The 20875-nt window shown below is 33.8% G+C and overlaps 1 protein-coding gene across 1 annotated transcript; it reads left to right on the top strand.

Annotated features, from left to right (window-relative positions):
* Positions 1 to 1563: 1563 nt before the first annotated feature.
* On the top strand, positions 1564 to 4303 carry LOC124374298 (serine/threonine-protein kinase SMG1-like). Its single transcript, XM_046832536.1, has 3 exons — positions 1564 to 1668; positions 3588 to 3752; positions 4145 to 4303. The coding sequence occupies exons 1-3, from the start codon at positions 1618 to 1620 to the stop codon at positions 4301 to 4303; spliced, it is 375 nt and encodes a 124-aa protein (XP_046688492.1). The 5' UTR covers positions 1564 to 1617.
* The last annotated feature ends 16572 nt before the right edge of the window (positions 4304 to 20875 follow it).

Below are 20875 nucleotides of genomic sequence, written 5' to 3' on the forward strand. Positions count from 1 at the left end.
GAGACTGAAATATCTAAAAAGGCAAGCAATAGTAGACCGCATAAGCAACTCAGAAAACAGGTCAAAAGCAGTCTGGGACACAATTAATAATGAACGCCATAAGAAGAAACAGGACACTCCACTTGAATTGACAGTCAATGGCAACAAATTAAACAATCCATTCGAAATAGCTGAGCACCTAAATACTATATTTTACAACTATAGCTGAGATAACACTAAAAGAAGCAGGTCAAACTTCAGATATCTCAAGGAAGCCTCAATGCACTACCAATGCACCTGAATTTGTTATTCATAGCACTACACAGGCAGAAGTTAAGAAAACCATCATTGGCAATGAAATCAAAGCCATCAGCAGGCATAGATGATGTCTCATCTATCTTACTTAAGCACTGTGTTGATGAAATTAGACTGCCTCTGACTGATATTATGAACAAGTCCTTAGCTCAGGGTATTTTTCCAGCTGACCTTAAGATTGCCAAAATAATCCCTATTAAGAAACAACCACAAAGCACATAAGCTGGCCACTTTAGACCAATATCTCTTGTATCAACCATCTCCAAGATATTTGAAAAAATCGTTTTAACAAGATTAATAACCCACCTCATGGACAATAATTTGCTCAGTAAACATCAGCACGGATTTTTATCCTCTAAATCTACAACCACAGCTATCACTGACTTCTTTGAGAATGTAATTGACCAAATTGAAACTGGAAAAATAGCATCTGCTATTTTCTTGGATCTAAGTAAAGCTTTCGACACACTGGGACATAATTTACTTCTTACTAAGCTGATGACTTTAGAAATCCAAGGCAATGCAATAAACTGGTTCAATAGTTATTTGAAGAACAGGACTCAACTAGTAGAGCTGAAATATTACAGCTAACAACACAGTTTACCATGCTAGGTCAAAACCCCTCAATATAACAAGAGAGGGGGTCCCTCAAGGCTCAGTACTGGGTCCTCAGTACTCTTTACATACAACAAAAACCATTCTACATGTATTTAACACTGATTACAATAGACCTGGGCGAAATTCATTCATATGGAACCCGCAAATTGTGACAGGACTTCGTCTTACAACCTCATCGACTCACCATGACTACCAAGAAGCCATCTTATGCAGGTGCAAAATTTTACAATCTCCTACCAAGACACCTCAAGAGCATAACAAGAGAGTCAGCGTTGAAGAGGAATCTCAGTGCATGGCTTGCTGACAGGACGTTTTTACTCCATCGAGGAATTTTTAAACTGGACATGACATTTTTTATCTTTATCTATGTTTTTAAACTAGATAAAATTTTTACATACATATTGACACATATTCTGTACTCGATGTATATGAATAAAGTTCTCTTTGATTGATTGATTGAGATGGTCAAGTCTATATTCTGATGTTAAAATGGTCAATAATGTTTTGGTTTGTTTTTCTGTTACTTCAGTTAAACATTCTTTCTGTACACTAAAATCCACCAACACTGTGCCATTGTAGGTGTGCTGAAAATCGGCTGGGCGAGGCAAAACTGTGGGGTCACAGACTACAGACACAAACAGATGAGTTTGATGTTTGCCGAGTGCGGTTTACTGCTCGAAACTCGTGGAGCAGCTAGAGAAGGCGATGTACAATGCTTCAGATGGCACAGCCTCAGCTCTTATTGCTCCATCAAAAGTAAGTCAACATTTGAAACTGGATCCTCACTATGCATCCAATACGTTTCAAACATTGGTTAGTTTGAAGCCAATTTTAGGATTGTTCAATCTTTAATTATTATTAATAAATTATTGACAGTTAAAAACAAGTTCTTTTGCGTCACAAAATCATAAAACTCATTGCTCTAGAGCATATTTAATGAGGATGTTGCACAGAAATAGAGTGCCATTGAAGTATGGGACATATGATTGTGATTACAAATGAAGAATGAACTGATATTATGCATCCAAGTTGGTATAAAACTGATGTTAACAAGATTTTAATTCCATATTTGTAGCAACCACATATTTTGGGTCCATTCCTAACCAATCTTCTTTCGGTCATTAACTCGTTGTAATGCGGCAGACTACGTTACAGCACAGAACCACGTTGAGAGTGGTTTGCACGCAGTAAAAGACCAGCAGTGAAGGTGTAATTGAATCTTCAATCGATCTGTCAACAGCAGAGAATTCTGTCACTCTTTATATGATGAGAATATTATATATAAAAATATTATTTCCTGTAAATGCTACGCACAATTAGGCTACCTTCTATGAATGCAATCATAAATGCCTTAATGAATATTTATCTAGTTGGAACTAGACCCTGCCAATTGGCTGCAAAAACTTAGCGAACTCACTACACATTTTGTCTTAGTTTGCTCATCCACTTAGCTTTCTGTGTTAAATTGTGTGCTGCAATAGAATATTCTGCAGTTTTTGTAAGCAACCACTACAGACCAATTTGAAATATTTATCATGGTGACTTGTACGGCGGAAGAGGAATAATAAGTGACCGGCAATGGTACATTTTATTTACAAAATTGGTGTACCAGCGTTCACAATGATTACAGTGATAGGCTTAACCTTGTTACTAATGAACTAGTGATGAAAATCAATAATTACATTTGTGGAAATCGTTTGCTCCAATTTTTTCCCAGTTCAAGAAAATTTGTGAATGAACCAATGGTGGAAAAGCTGGTTGCCACAAATTTTGTGCTGGGTGGGTTCCGAAACTAGTTGAAGACTATATAAACAGTTTGGCATGCACTGACCTTCCTTTAAAATTGTGGAAATGGTTACAGAGATATTGATATTGTCATATGAGACTATGTAAACAACAACAAAACGTTAGTCGATGAAAATGGTGCTTTATACCGAAACTGCAAGCTAGAGTAAAATAGTGATTGAAATACAAATGGCAGATTCTTCAAAGATGATATTTAAAAAATGTGCCCCTATATAAATGTGTCAATTTTAATGGTACTTAAATAAAAAAAAATTATATAAGAATATGTAAGTAACAAAATTTTTGTTTTTTAATAGTAACAAATTAATTTGTTGTTACTATTTTTTTTCATGTACTATCATGTTGCTTTTCTTATATAGTTATATGCTGTTAGTTTTTATATTTGTCATATACATGATTTGTGCCGATGTTTTTGTAAGCTTTATGCCAATAAACTTATTCCTATTCTTATATAACACTGATTACAATTCTACACCTTATTTGTTGTAGAAGTCTGAAAATTATATCTCAAGATTCAGTTACTCTATATTTAGATACTCCAGGTTGAGTTCTTTAATTTACATACGATTCAGTAATTTGATATGATGTAATAATAAATCATTGAAGTAACTAGGTTTGTCACGCATACTGTGATTAGTCATTTACTGGTCATCATTGCTCAAAAGTGTAAACAAAATATGCAGTGTTACATAATTGTCTGAACTGTAAAGTATCTATTATCAAGTTACTTGTACACAGTTATATTATCCTACGATTTAACTAATATAAATGGAATTAAATAGGAGAAAAGAATGATTATAGGAATAGGAAGTAATTAAGAGAAGGCTTACTGGTACATCCAATACTGATTGCTCTTAATTTCTGTGCAGCCGGTACGCTCGTTCTTCCACACCAACAAGAGCACATGCCACGAGTGGCTGAGCCGTAACAGGAGCGCTGTAGTGGCAGTGGCCCTGCGCGCTGGCATGGCATCATGCGCCGTCCGGCACGGCTACACACTGCTGCAAGACCTCCTAGACCTGGGCAACACTAAGGTACGGTTTTTTTTGTAATGAGTATGGAGTCTACGAAATTATAAAAAAAAGGATTTAGTGTTGGCAGTCAAGTACTTTTAATGATAGTACGTTAAGCTTGTTACAATCCTTTCTCTAAGCTTGTTACAACCCTTACCATGTTTGTTACAACCATACAACTTCGTGACTCTGTCCTGGAAGCTAAATATTATCTTTGTTTTATGTTTAAAAAATAATTTATAGTTGGGTTCATTTGATTGGATATTTATTTTTACTCATAAGATTTTGAGGTTAATATGGTGCATAGGTTATTGTAATGATTGATTGTTTGGTATCTCAGTAGCCTTCTTTGTGTACAATGAGAAATCTTTTAATCTCCCTCTCTTCTTAGTAGTTAATTGTTAATTTTGCAGGGATCAGAGTTTGAGAATGCTGTGCTGCAAGTGGCTTGGGCGTTGTTGAAGCTGAAGCAGTCAGAGCCCATACAAGGACTGTACGTTTGGTGTCGGGACATCATCGGAATCAAGTTCCCCTGTCTAAAGGCAATGGCGGACCAGGCTGCTGGCAAGTAAGTTACTCTTGCATTGTGTTAATGGCGCTCTAGTCTGCTCTGAAATGGTTATAATAAACAGGCTTCAAATCGGAAAGTTATACATTTTATATTGGCTTGGGCCCAACATAATTGTTTTACATAAATTTTTGTATAGTATAATAATAAAAGATATATTTTTTTTAATATTTAAATAAATGAAATTACAAAATTTAAATTTTTCAGTCCGTAAAAACAGTTTACGTCACTTAGGAACAAACAAATTCGGTGAAAAGTTAGATTGTAAAAGTGTAAAAATATGGGTCTTTATTGAGAAGACAAAGAGAAAAACGTTTGTCATTCATACATAATTATATCTTTCAGATTAGAAACAGCTGTTGATTTCATACATGAAGATTGTACAAAATGAAACTTTGGAATCACCGACTAGACATTTGGTAGCTGAACATTCTGCTGACAATAGTCACTCAGCGAAAACTTTAGTAGCTGACCAAGTAAGTCTTTTAACAATATTTTTGTTATGTTACGTGCACTTGAAAATTGATTTTTACTTTGAAGGTAAGGAAATAAATATTTTCACAGACGCCAAATTTTGTAAAAGACTTTGGTGTCTTGAAATCAGAAGTACATTTTGTTACACTCGTCAAAATTTTAACTGATTACCATTTGATGAAAAATTGTAATCAAGTTAGATTTATTTATTCAATCATGATATGATTGTTGTTTAAATAGTTTTGATTTTCAATGATAATAATTGATCAAACTATTCCAGTGAATATTTTATATAAAATAATAATTCGTTAAACCCACTTAAAATTTATTCTGTGGGCTTCTTGGTCAAGAAAAACGCTTGTTTCAGAAAAGTTATAAATTTTTCTCAGTACTCAGGTAAATTTTTTTAGCAGGACATTTTTAGACTTATGTTTTTCCAATTGCATTTTAATATGGCCATAAAATCAAGTAAAAAGGATCCATAATTTAAAATATTCTTCATATTAAATTGTGTTGTATTATTATGTGACAGTAAAAATCGTATTGTTTGACAGATTACGGAATGCTATCTGGCACTGCAAGATTGGACGGAATTGGCTCGCTGGAAAACCAGTGAGGCAGAGCTTCTTGGCTAGTCAAAATGGAGGATCATTTCTGAGATATGTAAGTTTGTGAGGGCACATGACTTTTAGAAACATAATCACGTTTATTTAGGATGAGATTAATTGTAATCACTCAGCAGATGTTACATTCACTATTCACAGATTCTTAAATAAATTAATACAGTTGTTTATTATTTGCCTTGCAAACTGAGGACACTGCCCATATATTCCTAAAAACGAAAACCTTTCCATATATGATAATATGTTTGAAATCTAATACAACAGGAAACATACCAGACCGTGAAAATTGTAAAAACTTGGTTATGCCTGTAAAAACCTGTAAACTGTGAATTTTGTTTACAAACTATGAAAATTTGTACAATTTGCAAATAATGAAATGAACGTGTGTCACTGCCGCCACTACGTCGTGGATAATTGCTATTGCACGGTAAAACATGAATTGTAACAAAGGGGATACATAGTTACATATACAGTGTTTTACTGTATTTCTTTATAAAATTAATTTGTGATCATCATGGTATAACTGTAACAAAATTTTAAAAATATGTATACAACAAAATTCTTCTTGAAACATTTTATTTTTTTGTGGGGACTTTTTTTATATAAACAACTGTTGTAATTTTGTAGTTTAAAAATCCATGGAAAAAATTACATGCTACTCTTCATTTTGTAACAAATTTTGTGTAAAAACAGAAATTTTAATATTTTTATAAAGCAAATTTTGTTTGTAATGTATGTCTTCATTTAACCCATTGCGGATCGTATTGTTTTGGCACGCGGGCACGAATTAATTTATGGTCAGCGGCCGAACGAACGAACAGCAATGGTGCACCACATCGTATCGCTCGCTATTGTATACTAGAATATTCAGCTGTGAAGGTATTTGTTCAGATGGAACATGGGCCTGCTGGGGTATCCGTGATGTAGGAACGATAACACGCGAGCAAGGTTCCGGGGTGGCAGGGATGATGTCTGAATCATAGTCTAAATAAAGCGGCTCGGGCGAAGCGATTACAACATCTGGGCCATTGTCTAGACTAAACCCGCCAATATGTACGTCTGCGTTGTTTAGTTGTGTCACTAACCTCAAAAGTATTATAATAAACTACTGAGGAAAAACACCCAATCAGAAGCACTAAAAAGCAGAGAGTAAACTCATATGAATGATTTTTCAACTTCAACACACAACTACTGCGATCTGTAGGATATTTATAAAACTTTTGAAAACTCTAAACGTAGACCGTTGTTAAACACTCTTAGTTGACAAGTGAAGACGATCGCCCGATCTATCAGACATTAAAAGAACTATTTGGAGGGAAACTTAAAAGCAGACCGCTTTTGCGACCTGAGCTCGTCATCTTAGTATAACCGTTTAGGCCCGGCCGCTGCGTGACGAGCCCAGCTCGTCAGTGATCTGCAATGGGTTAAGTAAAATAAAAACAACAAAATTATGAAAATCTTTTGGATAGGTATTACACAACAGCTTTTTCCCAAAAGCTTAAAAATATTGCAAAAAAACAGCCCGGCACTGTATGCATATGACTTGGGAAAATGCCAGTGGCACTCAAAGGGTTAAAACTGGTACGCCCATTTTTTTGAAAGTCACATAAAACTGCCACATGTACAACTGCTTTATTGTTTTATGTTTTTGTATAACAAGTTATTTTTTTATAATTTTTACACAGGATATTGTAATGTTTCTGTTACCAAAATTTGCAGAAATAGAGACTAAATAGAGATCTGTTAAGTTTCTGAAAGCAATATAATAATTTGCTATTATGTGTTTTTTGTGGTTATAGATTCATTTTAATCTTAAAAAATAACTTTAAAGTCTTAAAACTACATGGAAACCCAATTGTTTCAATTCTGCATTTAATTAGCTATAACATATCAAAATTTTATATCCTTATGGACAAAAATAATAATTTTATGATGAAACAAAATAAAAATAAAATGATGAGTCATTTAAAAAAAAGTACAAATCACTCACCAATGGCATAAAATGAGTTTCCAATCTTTGAACCTTTGAAGTTTGTTTCATAAAATGTTACTAACACTGAGTCACAAAATCTATTTACACCAGTTACAAATCTTTATTTTAATCATTAATTTAACAACAGAGGGCCTTAAAAATTATCTAAGAAAGCCTGTGTTTTGAACTTGAATAATACTCAGTTGTTACCGCTGTGATTGTAAGAAAGTTAAAATTAAAAATAGTTATCTAAGATATGATAACACATAGTTTTCTACATCATCATCTAAATAAAATAACAAAACAAATGAAACATACATAAGTTATTCAACAGTAAATGTTCAATCCGTTGCTGTAAATTAATAATAAAAATTAATTTATCACTCCACTTTAAATGAAAGATCAATACACAAGCCACCTAATATTTTTAGTTTGTACAGTACCAGTATCACATCGCAGCAATCTTGAGCAAATACAGTTTTTATCTCTCTCGCATTGTACTGGTGGTTAACAGAAAATAATGCCTTAAAGATGATGTTTAAATGAAGTTTTACTGAGTGTCCAGTGAGGTACTAACAAAAGATGATGATTGTTGCAGAAGTACTTGACAGAGAAGGATCGCCGAGGCCCTGGCTGAGTTTGAGAAGGAGAAGCTACTCTGCAGCGTACGAGTTGCTAGAGTGGGGCCCAGAGGTGGGGGATAGCCCTAACAACACACCCGCCCTCGCCTGGGGACTGTTATAAGGTGTTGGGTGTCACAAGACACTCTTTGGCCAAGACCGCAGTGAAGTTTGTGGCCAACGGCATAATTCAGTATGTTCAGTTTTGGTTGTTATTCTTTCTTTTAGTAATCTTGGTAATAATAATAAATCATTTATTCCCCCATAATAACAAACTGAATATTACAACCAAATATTATTGCCTGTGCTTAAAAATGCCAGTGTGCTTAAAATTTACATAACATTATGACATAACTAATTTACAATAAAAAAATAACAAAATACAAATACACATGTTTTCTACTTATTTTTTTCAAATTGGTACGTATGCCTTAGGGTAATAAAATATAGAAAGTAGGTTAAATCCTTTTAGGTTTTTCTTTCTTTCTTTAGTATTAATAATTAAGGCTGTGTCTGTGTAGGGGATAATGTAAAAAAGTGTAAAAATTAAAATTACGGAAACGAGCAAGAATTAAATAATAAAAATTAGTTATTGTAGCTTATGTAGTCAATAATGTATTATTACGTTACAAAGTTTAAATTTAGTATAATTATTATTATTGTTTTATCTATCTGTGGCAGATATAAATTAATACTTCATTTAACCCATTAACGGGTTTTTTAGGTATCCAAATTCGTGTTGTTTTGCTGGTTTTTTTTCTATTAGAGACAGTTTTGTGGAGTTTAGATATATACTTGTTTATGCAAACAAAGTTATTTTTAGTATTTTTTTTCTATTTTTTAATGCTTGCTGTCTTATCAGAATAGTTATTATCACTCGGTATAGACCAGCAGTAAGGTGTTACACTGAGTATGTTATGTTAATTGGTGCCAGAATAGTCCTTGTACAGGTGCGTGTGAAGTATGCTGATGACACAAATGTGGTTATCTCGGACAAAAGGGTCGAAAGTGTTGAGATGTCCGCTTTCATAGTTCTCTCAGTGATTAAAGACTTCTTTGATAAGTAAAACCCTTCTGTTAAACTCAAGCAAATAACATTTTACCTCTTTTTCCACAAAAACAAGCTCTAAACAGGGTTCAACCCAACATTTTCAATGAGGAAAGAACTATTGCTAAAATGCATATAGCACAACATTTTTTAGGATTAGTTATAGGTAAAAAACTTAAGTTGGAATGACATGTGGACTATGTTTTAAATGAAATGTTCAATGGTCTATATGCATTGAGACGATTGGCTAAGGTTTGCAGTATAGAATCTCTAAAATCAGTTTATTATGCTCATAAAATTCTCACATTGCTTACGGTATAGCTATTTATGGAGCTACCACATGACATAATTTAGATAAAATTCTAGTTAAACAAAAGCAAGCTATTAACATTTCTGCAGTCTTGCCTTAACAGAAAGAAAACATCAGTATAAATACACGGTTCAATATATCTAATGATTCTCATCACTTGGAATAATTTAAAAAGAAAACCTCATACACAGGGAAAAATGTTTCTAAATCATTTACCAATTGAATTGAAAACTTACTAAAACACTAATAATTTCAAAACTAAACTTACAGAGTACCTACTAAATAAACCTCTATATTCATTGCAAGAATGTTTTGAAAGGTATAATTGATTAGTTGAGCTCGATATGTGTATATGTATTTATGTATGTATAACAACTATTTATTACCATAGTATAGAATATTTTATAAGTTGATATTAGATGATTTTGGATGTTCCTTACGTGGACTATTCCTTGTACATTCTGTGCATTTGTTTGTGAATAAAGAATTTCTGAATGTGAATTTGTAGGGACAGTGACCGTGAGGTGCTGCGCGAGTGTCAGGCTGCGGCGCACAGCTACCTGGTCGAGGGTTTGCGCAACACCCCTTCCGAAGTGGTACAAGAGGCAGCCATTTTGGAGTTTGCTGCCAACGCCATGTTGAGTGAGAGTGAGGTCGTTGTGCACAGTGCTATTGTAAGTTGATGAGAAACAATTATCTATATTAGCTTACTTTCTCTGCTAAAGACAAATTTAAGAAAAATAATTTTTGTAGTACCATACTTCAGGATAAAAATATATGAGCTTAAACATAACTTATCATACAGTTTAATCCTCACACTGCCCTTAGTAGTTTCCTTAAATGCTAAGCCGTTTTTCCCAATTTTGCAAGCTTTTTTCTAAAATTGTAAAAACGGGGGTTTGCAGTACGGTGAGTGGGGAAATCTTTTTTGTTTTTTTTTTTTCATATTAAAAAATGGGGAGGGGTGTGGCTGGAAAATATTGTTATGTATATTATGTATATCAATTTCAGTTTTAAAGATTACAAATTTAGTCTTGTTTCAGAAAATGTATAGTTTTGTTGGACTCTTTGATTAAAAAATTAGTTTTAACACAAAAATTGGAAGTAGTACATGAAGCATGGGTTTCGGTGATTAAAAACATACATTTGTAAAAATGTTTATACATTTTTATGAAACTGTAAAACCTAAACTATATTAGGTATCATTTTATTTATGATAAACTATAAAACATTGTAACAATAAATATTGTGAGAAAACCTATGGTTTTTACTTTTTGTGGTTAGTAGAAACCAAAATTGTTATAATACGTTTCTAAAAAAAGGTATAATTACCTGATAAAACAGTTATTTTAATAATGTTTTGGGACTAAAAAAATGTTATAACCAAAAGGTAATAAATTTAGTATAGTTTTATATATAATATATTGTTATAAAACTATAAAACACCTACAACAACAAAAATAACTGGGTGTAGCTTTTTTTCTGTAAAGACGAAAACAGAAAACGTTATTCTAAAATTACTCTGTTGTAATAGCATAATAAAAATACCAGTGCTGTGTTTAGCAACTCTTTACCTTTTCGAATGGTATATGAATCATGTTGATTCCTGATTGTTTATGTATTTATAAACAAATGAAATTAAGCGGGCGGGCCCACGAGCCAAATCAACGGATATCCGTTGAATGTCAGTAGGAGGGTTAAACAGTCAAATGTCACAAGTTATGCGACGTTTGCGGATGTTGCAGGACGGAAGTGGAGTGTACAAGTTGACAAACGTAGACAGCACCCTGTTGGCCAGACTGTTGTGGTGGGAGCGTGTGTTGGACAAGCTGCAGATTATCTCCCACTCTTCTCCCCAACTGAGTCTAGATGTAAGTCACTAGTTTATTGTGCTAGTCGAAAGGTCCATAAAAAGTTGGAGATAAGGCAACATTGAGCATTTATTTTGGTTATTAGTATATGATTTGTGGTTGGTTCCTATTTAATTAAAGCAAGTCTGGTGCTCCCATCCTTTTCAACTTTTGTTATTGAAATCTGGGTTTGTTCTCTTTACACAGCTAGCTTAAACTGTTGAAAGCAATTTGCATTTCAAATACCACTAATCAATAGGTAACATATTATTCCAAAGTAAAAACAAATAATGGAACTTGTAATAAAAGGTATACTGTGACATTCTTAGACCTGTGTATCATCAGAACAATTCAAACTACGCAGAAACTGTGTAAGTTTAACCACACTACCTTCTATGTGCTAAAAATGCAGGATATCAAATCTCACTTGTTTATTTGTTTTTGTAACACCAAATTAATTTAATTTACTTCAGCCAGGTCAGATAACTTTCAGGCTATCCATGAAATTGGAAAACCACAAGGACAGCTCCCTATTTTAGACAAAAACTCAAGATGACTATGAATGAAGTATCTGTAAAGTATCAGTATATTCTAGTTTTTTAAATCAGGTGATTCACATAAAAGACTCAAGTTTCTCTTGCTTTTGAAAAAAAAAAAAAAACTGGCCCAGCTTGTAGCCTAAGATTACACCCAAATTTCTACACAGTTTCATCCTACTGAACCAAACATCATAAGTAATAATGACCAGGATTATAAAATTTAATCACCACCGTGATTTGAGCATTATCAGTTTCACCCACTCTACAGCAAAATCAGTGGCTGATTTCAGTAGTACATATTCTGCTACTCCAACAATAGATAAATTGAAATACCACCAACATAAATTTGAATCACAGTTGATTTATTTGCAAACAATAAAAAACAAAGGTCCCAAACTTGAGCCTTGAGACATTCCTGAAATGGTACCAAAACTCTCAGAACTCAGTCAACCAAATTATACTCCAAGTGTCTTTTCTAAAAGATATGATTTCATCCAGTACATAAAACAAGGTTTATACAAAAATGGTGAAATACTTTGTTAAAAGCCCTTTGGAAGTCAAAATAGAGACAAGTAATTTTAACCTGACCGATTTGAACATGGACTATGTGTAAAACACGGCTGCCAGTAGCAATATATATATATATATATATATATATTATTGGTATTTTTCCTTCATCTAAGAAACAGAAAATAAATTGAACTTTGGCAAAAACTAAAATTTGTAAAATCTCTAAATCCACACTGATTGTATCCAAGCCAAAATTTTCTTCAGTCCTTAAGGGTTAAGCTGAGGTGTGCTGATATATTAGTTTTACATAGGGACAAAAATGTTATGAAGTCTTATTTGAATGCTTTTGTTTTCAATTAACTTGGGGTAATCCTTGTATTTATGGATTAAATTGAAATTCCTAGACAATATTTGTCACATCAGTGAATAATGCTCAAGTTAAAAGGAATTAATTTAAGTTTTGGAATATTTTTCAAACCAATAATGTCTCTTTTGTCCTGAAGGCAGCGGAGATTGGCACGTAAAGAGGGCAACCTGAAACTAGCACTGGCCCAACTGTCACATCATGTGAACCAGATCCTGCACCATGACAACGGACATAGAACCGCTCTGGTCCTGACAGATGATATACTGGCGGACTTGGACCGCAGTGAGGAGCCCTGGAGTCTGCCGCACGCCTGCGCCTTCGCGGAGCTCTCCAAACTGCTCTATAGGTACCATCTATGTAGCTTTTATAGTTGTTTATATACTTACACAGTTTAAAACTTGTTGTAAACAGGGGTGCACTGACGGGGGACGAACAAGAATTGTCCCCCAAGAGCATTTTATTTCCATATAATCGATCGCATAATAGTATATTTTCAACTAAAAATAACAGTTGTGTGGGAACTTTGAAAAAAATTATAATCAAATATATCAATTCAAATTTTATAACTATTTTAATTTACGAAATACACAGCGCTGCACGTATAAATCAATTCTTTGTTTAAAGTTTGTTATTGATGGTGGAAGGTTTGAAAGGATAACAGGTCACCCTTAACTCTTAATATCCTAGATGTTAAATTGAGAGTAGCACACTCTGGTATAAATACTGTGTCCATATGGTTACACTGGGCTGTACAGGTCAATTCCAGTGTGATCCAATCGTAACTGATATTTAACATGAGCACACGGTTATTTTTTTGTTCACTTAGGACAAGAAGCTTATAAATTCCACCTAGTCCTAAAAGGACCTTTGTGCTGCTTCCGGAGTGACAGGATATTCAGGATGGGTAATGTTAGGGGTAAAAGGCTGCCTCCTGTCTAGATCCATGAGGAAGTATTTAGGGCATTAATCTGAGTCATGTTCCCTTGGAATGTGGCCGCTGAACCAGCCTCCAGTCAAAGCAGGCAGGGGCTAGCACACCCTTATTTCTAGGCTTGCAAGAACCTTTGCCTCTTAGAGAACCCCGCCAACTCCATTAGCCATTCTTCCACAATAGACTAGACCTATCAGAATCTTGGCATTTGTGGTTAGGCAATGTGCTGCTCCTGGACATCCATAAGGTTGCCCAGATTCAAGTGACACATCGGTTTTTACTGTACCCGGTGTAGGTTCAAACTGAGAGGGTATAAACCGGCCAGAAGTGAAACCCTACTGGGGCAGCACATGGTTATTGGTACACTACTACCAATGCATTGACTCTAGACCAGCTCCTCTTCTGGACCCATTGCTACATACACTCAGTCAGTGCTTCCTATTGCAGCTTAACGAAACCTTTTTTTTTTTATGTGTTTAAAACATTTTTTGTCAAAAATATTTGTTAAATCTCTTTTATGAATTCGTCCTATGCAGTTTTTCAAAAAAGTCCCAGTGAAAATCATTACATTGTAACTCCAGTTGTAATTGATTGATACAGAAAATTTGAATAGTAAGTTGATTTAAACATTTGGAAATAATTGTAGTAATGTTGTGAAGTAATTAAACGAAGTGTCTTGTACATTGGATTTAAAAGTAAATGTTGAAAAACTTTGGAATTAAGAAAATAGCTTACATTTGATTTTATTTATCAAACAATAATTTTTCACAATCTTGGCCTTATCAATGTAGACACAAATCTGGCTGATGCGCGCGGCTGCACCTGTGCCCTACACACTCATACTCCTGGATTCTGTACATGTGAATCTATTTGTACGCCCATGATAAGTTACCAATACTTTGTTATAAGTTGAATATCTCTTCAAATTTGAATTTCCAGACTTGTGATATTATCAATATTTTTCATTCTCTTCTGTATGAAGAATTTATTCCAGGAATTTTGTAGTTTTTAAACACCTTTATATGCCAATTGTTTCTCGCCTTACAAGTGACTAACTTGAATACTGATGTTGCTAAAGTGCCTGCTCCCAGTCTAGAGCAGTATCAGAAAAGTGTGACATGTCTAGTGGACCTCAAAAAATTTCCTTCTAAAGAGGACAATTTACAACATAGAAGAGTTCAGGGAAGATGTATAAACTCTCTCTATATGTATAAACTCTCCCTATATGTATAAACTCTCACTATATGTATATCTTACACTATATTCTATTGTAAAACTTGACAAAATTACTATACTTAATGTTCATGTAATAAAGATTTTTGACTTAGACTTTGACCTTGACCTTGGTGAGAATTGGGAGTCTTGTCTTCTCATCCAAGTGATACAGGTCTCTTAGTGTTCCTGGTCACTTTAATATTAATTAAACTCGTTCTACAGACCACACCATTAACCCTTCCCACGCTATAGACACATATTAGAACGGTTGACTTTGACCAAACGGCAAATACAATTATATCTGATATTATAGATTATGTCTCTAGATTATGTTTTTTAGTTCACAAAAGGCCTTAAAAATGCCCAGTACACGCTGTTTGCTTATCATAGTTGCCAAGGAAGTATTTATAAAACGACCTTCACTCTGTGGCAGGGGGAGAGGAAGCCCTTCGTCTCCTACAGAGCCATAAACCAAACATATTCCGTGGCGTGTATTACTGCTTTCTTGGTTGTCACGAGTGCGCGTACTACTACGTATCTCGTTATTATTCTTCATCGTGTAATAGTGTGGTGATTTAGTTTGAAATATTTATCTTGTTTTATAGTAAAATGTAATTAAACTTTCCTGTAATAAAATGAAATTGAAATTTATTTGAAATAAACAAATTTTGTAAATAATTCTTTTTTTAATTTTTTTCAATAAATACGCTAATTTAAGTAAAATGCCCTCTTTTATACTTTTGTTTGCTTTTACCCTTTATAAAAATTAGCTGTGAACTTAAAGAAAAAATAATTTTTTACTAGTCTTGGCGTTATAGGAAAGTTAAGTGGCATGCGAAGAGTTAAATAGTAACAAGTGCACCAGATACATCCACTGTACACATTGCTCACTGTACGCATTGCTCATCACATATTAACTCTGGACTTTGTGTGTACAGTGTGGGGAAGGCCAGCAGCTGGCACTCTCCGTGGCCACACAGACCTGTCTGCGGCTAGCGGACTGCGAGGAGGCCTGCGGTGAGAGAGAGAGATGTGCCCGGTTGCTGCTGACCTGTGGCCAAGTGGACACCCCTGCTGGACTCGCCCGCCTCGCTGCAGCAGCTCATCGACTGGCAACGAGACGCTCCTGCCACTGCCACCAGCCTTCTGGACATATCCAGTAATACTTGTTTATGTTGTTACTTGTTATATCAGTTTATAAATGTTTTAATCTTATTATTTATGTATTTGTGAAAAATTTTACGTCACTAGAATTCAGTGTGGGTCCAAATCTTTAATCTCACTGTTTTGTTACAAAATCAAAATTTCACCCTCAGAAAATAGTGTAGCCTTGTGAAATTGATTTGAATGTAATTAAGCTATTTTTTCTTCGAGTCAGACTGGAATAGGAAAAAGATACTTTAATCACTTTTACAAAGATAACGTTTAGCTAAGACCAAGTTCATTTAGCTAGGAACAGTTAACTAAACTCATTAATGCTATGCTATGCTAACCAGTGGAAGACATAATAGAGCCATCCTTTTGAATGGCTCTGTAAAATTGGTTAATATTGCTCTAAATTAAAATATAACAAGAATAAACTATTAATTCTTTGTGTATTCTCATTTAGTATATATAAATAAAATAGGTCCTGAAATATATAATATTTGTAACAGCAGTTAAAAATGTCTTCTAAATACAGGAAGAAAGCAATAAAAGTACTGATTGATGTCGTTTTTTGCCAGATATATGTGATGAATTGTGTCTTTGCTTATTCTTTAATTATTTGTTCCTTGTTAAACAATAATACAAAGAATCCAGTTTTTAGAATAGCTTGTTTATAAATTAACTATGTTATATTTGTTGGAACTATGATCATTTGTGTTATATCAATTTAAACATCTGTTTTTCGTTGCATCAGTTGACATGTATCCTGTGTAGTGGATAGGTCACATTAAAAGATGAGGCATAAGGTCTCTTAGTTCCTATAGGTTTGCAGTTCAATTAAATTCAAAACTCTCTTTGTTCAACAGCGTGTATAAATATACAGGTATGGTTTCATGACAATATATCTTAGAAATTTATGCTTCAACCTTAAGTTAAAATATATAATTTAGTAATTTTAGTTAAAATCTAATAATTGAATTTGGCTCTTCTAACGAATACAGAGGTTTGTTGACAAGAATTTTCTTCAATAAAAAAATTGACACTACTGTAATATCCTTTGGGAGTTAGTTACAAAAGTTTGAGTCGATATATTTTGGATTTTTTTGTAATACAGTAATAATCTGTGGGGATGTAACACATCATTTGTTTGCGCTGTGCAGTGCCAGGCTCAGTGGCCGATTATTCTTAATTGTATTTAAATTATTATCTGTCTGCTACTCAATTTTATTTACAATTTACTAGTTTGGTATTGTACAGAGGCCACTATTATACAGCATTCTGCTTTGGATAAGTTAGATTAGGTTATCATAAATATATCACTAGTACCAAAGTTGAAGTTAACCATTACAAGCGCTTACGTGATCTTAGTTTGAATTTGGGTGCTATCTCGAGAAATGTTTCCTTTTTTCACCACAAGTGTGGCACTAAAGCTTGTGCTGATGACAGATCATGTGCCCATATCGTGATCTGATGTTGGAAAAATACTGATCAGAAATGCCCCTGACCATCAGTGCAAGCTTCAGTGGTGCCTTTGGCACCAACCCGCACATCTGGCAAAAGAAGAAAAAACATCCCTCAAGATGTTGATCTACATTCAAGTTCAGATAACTTGAGTGCTCGTAAAGGTTAACTAACTTTTTCTTTTTTATAATATTTACTTATGTATAATATTTACACTACAGAGGGACCCATTTGAGTCTCAGGGGTATAAGAATTTATAATGGGAAACCAGGACAAAGGGCCATGGTACCGTGCCCACAATTTGGTACAGGATTTATAGTGAATTTGAAGATAATAGATTCTGTAATTGATTTTAAGGCTATATCACCTAGAATTGCAAACTTTAAAAACCTGAAGACTCCCACCAAAATATATACAATACATAATAAATGCCCACGCCCCCACTAATGAGAAAAACGTTTGACAAGGACTATGCAAGAGGTGGAGGATTTTCTGGGAACCTCCTGGATCAAAACTATAAGTCAGATTGATAAGAAACATGTAAAAGATTTTAATAGGGGATTTTAATGCCCAGTTAGGACAAGAAAAGAAATATCGAGATGTAATTGGGAAAATGGGCTGCCCATAAACATACAAATAGAAACGGACAAAGATTAACTAGAAATCTGCAGAACCCATGGATTTATCTCTAAATCAACATACTTTAAGAGAAAGCCAAACAAACTTAAGACATGGAAACATCCAGACTGGATAAAGGGGGAATGGCAATTAGACCACGTATGCATGGATAAATTCTTTCCACAAGGAGATCTACAATGTCAAAGTGCTGAGAGGAACTGATACAGGTTCGGACCATTACTTAATAAAAATTAAAATCAAGTTGACTCCACTAAGAAGAAAGAGACAACAAACAGATGTGAAGAAGAAAAGAACATTTGACCCTCATCAACTAATTTAAAATGAACAATATAGAAAAGTTACAGAAGGTATAAAGTTGACTGAAAATTTGGAGGAAATAAAACAAATTCTCAAAGAAAAACGCAACAAATTTGGCACCACTAAATCCAAGGAAAAAAAACATGCTTGGTGGAACCACGACTGTGACGAAGTGCATGAAAGAAGGCATCAGGCTTGGTTGAAATTTCAATCTCATAAAACCGAGGGAAAATGCCAATAACCTCAAGAACACAAGGAAACTATTCTCCAAAATTATTAGAAAATGTAAGAGACAATATGAAACACACAGTTAATTAACTCTATAGAGAAGAATTACTAATAGAACCAACTCTAGAGACTATTACAAAGCCTTTCATACACAATTACAAAAGTACAGCCCTCCGACATTATTGATTGAAAAACAAAAATGGAAAAACTGCACATAACAATAAGGAGAATGCTGAAATAATGGCAGAAGCATTTAAGGAACTCCTGAATTGTAAGGAAACCGGAGGAAATTTTGGAAATCAACACTAATACTCCAATAAAAACCAAACCTGTAAATATTAACCCCCCTACAGTAAAAGAAGTGGAAACTGTACTTAAAGAATTGAAGAACTACAAAGCAGGTGGTGAAGACCAAATGTTTGCAGAGGTGTGGAAGTATGCTGGAGTATCTAGTCATACCTCTCTTCATATGATACTACAGAAAATTTGGGTTACTGAGAAATTTCCCGATCAATGGACTATAGCTTATAATTCACCCTTTGCACAAGAAAGGTGACAGATGTAATCCGGATAACTATAGAGGTATATCACTCCTCGATTGTACTTATAAGATTTTTTCAAAGATTCTCTACAACAGGATTAAGGACCAACTAGATCAAGAACTTGGAGAATACCCAAGGAGGATTCAGGCCTTGGAGAAGTTGTACAGAGCAAATAATTACACTAAAGTTTAATTATGGCATATTATAGATAGAAAACAAAATAAACAACTCTCAATAACATTTGTTGATTTCAAGAAAGCCTATGATTCCATTCATAGAATATCACTATTAAAAAATACTGAGACATTTTGGACTTCACCCCAAATTAATTAAATTAATAGAACTAACATTAACTAATACAAAGTCTAAAATAAAGTTTAGAGGAGAAACTTTCAGAACCATTTCAGATAAAGACTGGCTTAAGACAAGGTGATGGATTATCACCGCTTCTTTTTAACTGTGCATTAGAGTACGTCATGAGGGAATGGGAAAGAAAATAACCAAAAAAACATAAAGATTGGATATCAAAGGGACAACATTAATCTGAACTGTCTGGGGTTTGCTGATGACTTAGCTCTTTTGGCCAATGACATTTCAGGAAACAAAACAGCAAATTAAATCTTTACAAGATATAGCTCAGAAAATTGGTTTTAAAGATATCGTTTGAAAAAACAGAAGTTTTATTAACACAGCCTCCACTTGCAAATAAAATAAGGTTGGACAAACCACAATATAATAAATTGTGCAGAAATTTAAATACTTAGGAGAAGTAATCACTTATAACCTGAATGAAAAACCATCTTGGCAAAATAAAATAGACAAACTAACTAAGATTAAACATGCTACTAAGAATACGTATAATAAAAAATGTCTTTCAATAAATACAAAATTAAGACACTACAAAACAGTTGCTCTGCCACAAATTACATACGCAAGTGAAACAATATTTAAAACAACAAATACTATTGCAATAGATAAGGTTCTTAAGATGGAGAGAAGAATAGTCAGAACTTGCTTAAACAAAAAACTATCAAGTAGACGGAGTTTGGAGACTAGCTTCCAATGAAACAGTCTACAAAAAATATAGAACCCATTACAAAGTATAATTAAAAAGAAAACGAATAATCATTCCTGGGGCATTTGTTAAGAACACCTGAAAAATAGAATTAGCAGGAAAATAGTAGAAAAACTGTGGTATAGTAAAAGTGACATTAAATGGATCACAGAATTAAAGGAAGATATGAGAGAGTTACAAAATTACAGTAGAGGATTTAAAACACAAGACAAAACACATTGAAGATATTGAATGACAAACACTCTACACTACAGCTGAAAAGAAACAAACAACGAATAGGAAGAGTGGTTCCGGAGGAGGAAAGGAAATTACGCTCGGAAAAGGATGAAGAAATATTGGGTGGATAAAAGAAGAAAGACTAGAAAATATAAAGTGACTAAAGTGGTTCCAATGTAGGCCATAAAATTATAAATAAATAAATAAATAAATAAATTTACTTATGTATTTACCTAATTATATCACGGAAAAACAATAGTAAATAGGGACAGAGTATAATGGTGACCTTCCTATACATACCAAAATACCAAAATTTACATCAAATCCCTGTCAGATGCTGCATTGATAAGTGATTCGTAATGCAATTCATTATAATGATGCCAAGTAATACCGAACCATCTTGAAAAGACCATTTTAATGGTTAAACTGGCTCTAGTCTACTGCTAAGTATAAGCAGATTTAAAAACCAATCCATTTTGATAAACAAGATTTAAAAAATTTAAAGAATCTGAT

The sequence above is a fragment of the Homalodisca vitripennis genome, unplaced genomic scaffold (genome assembly GCF_021130785.1).
Source record: "Homalodisca vitripennis isolate AUS2020 unplaced genomic scaffold, UT_GWSS_2.1 ScUCBcl_7826;HRSCAF=15656, whole genome shotgun sequence".
NCBI lineage: Eukaryota > Metazoa > Arthropoda > Insecta > Hemiptera > Cicadellidae > Homalodisca > Homalodisca vitripennis.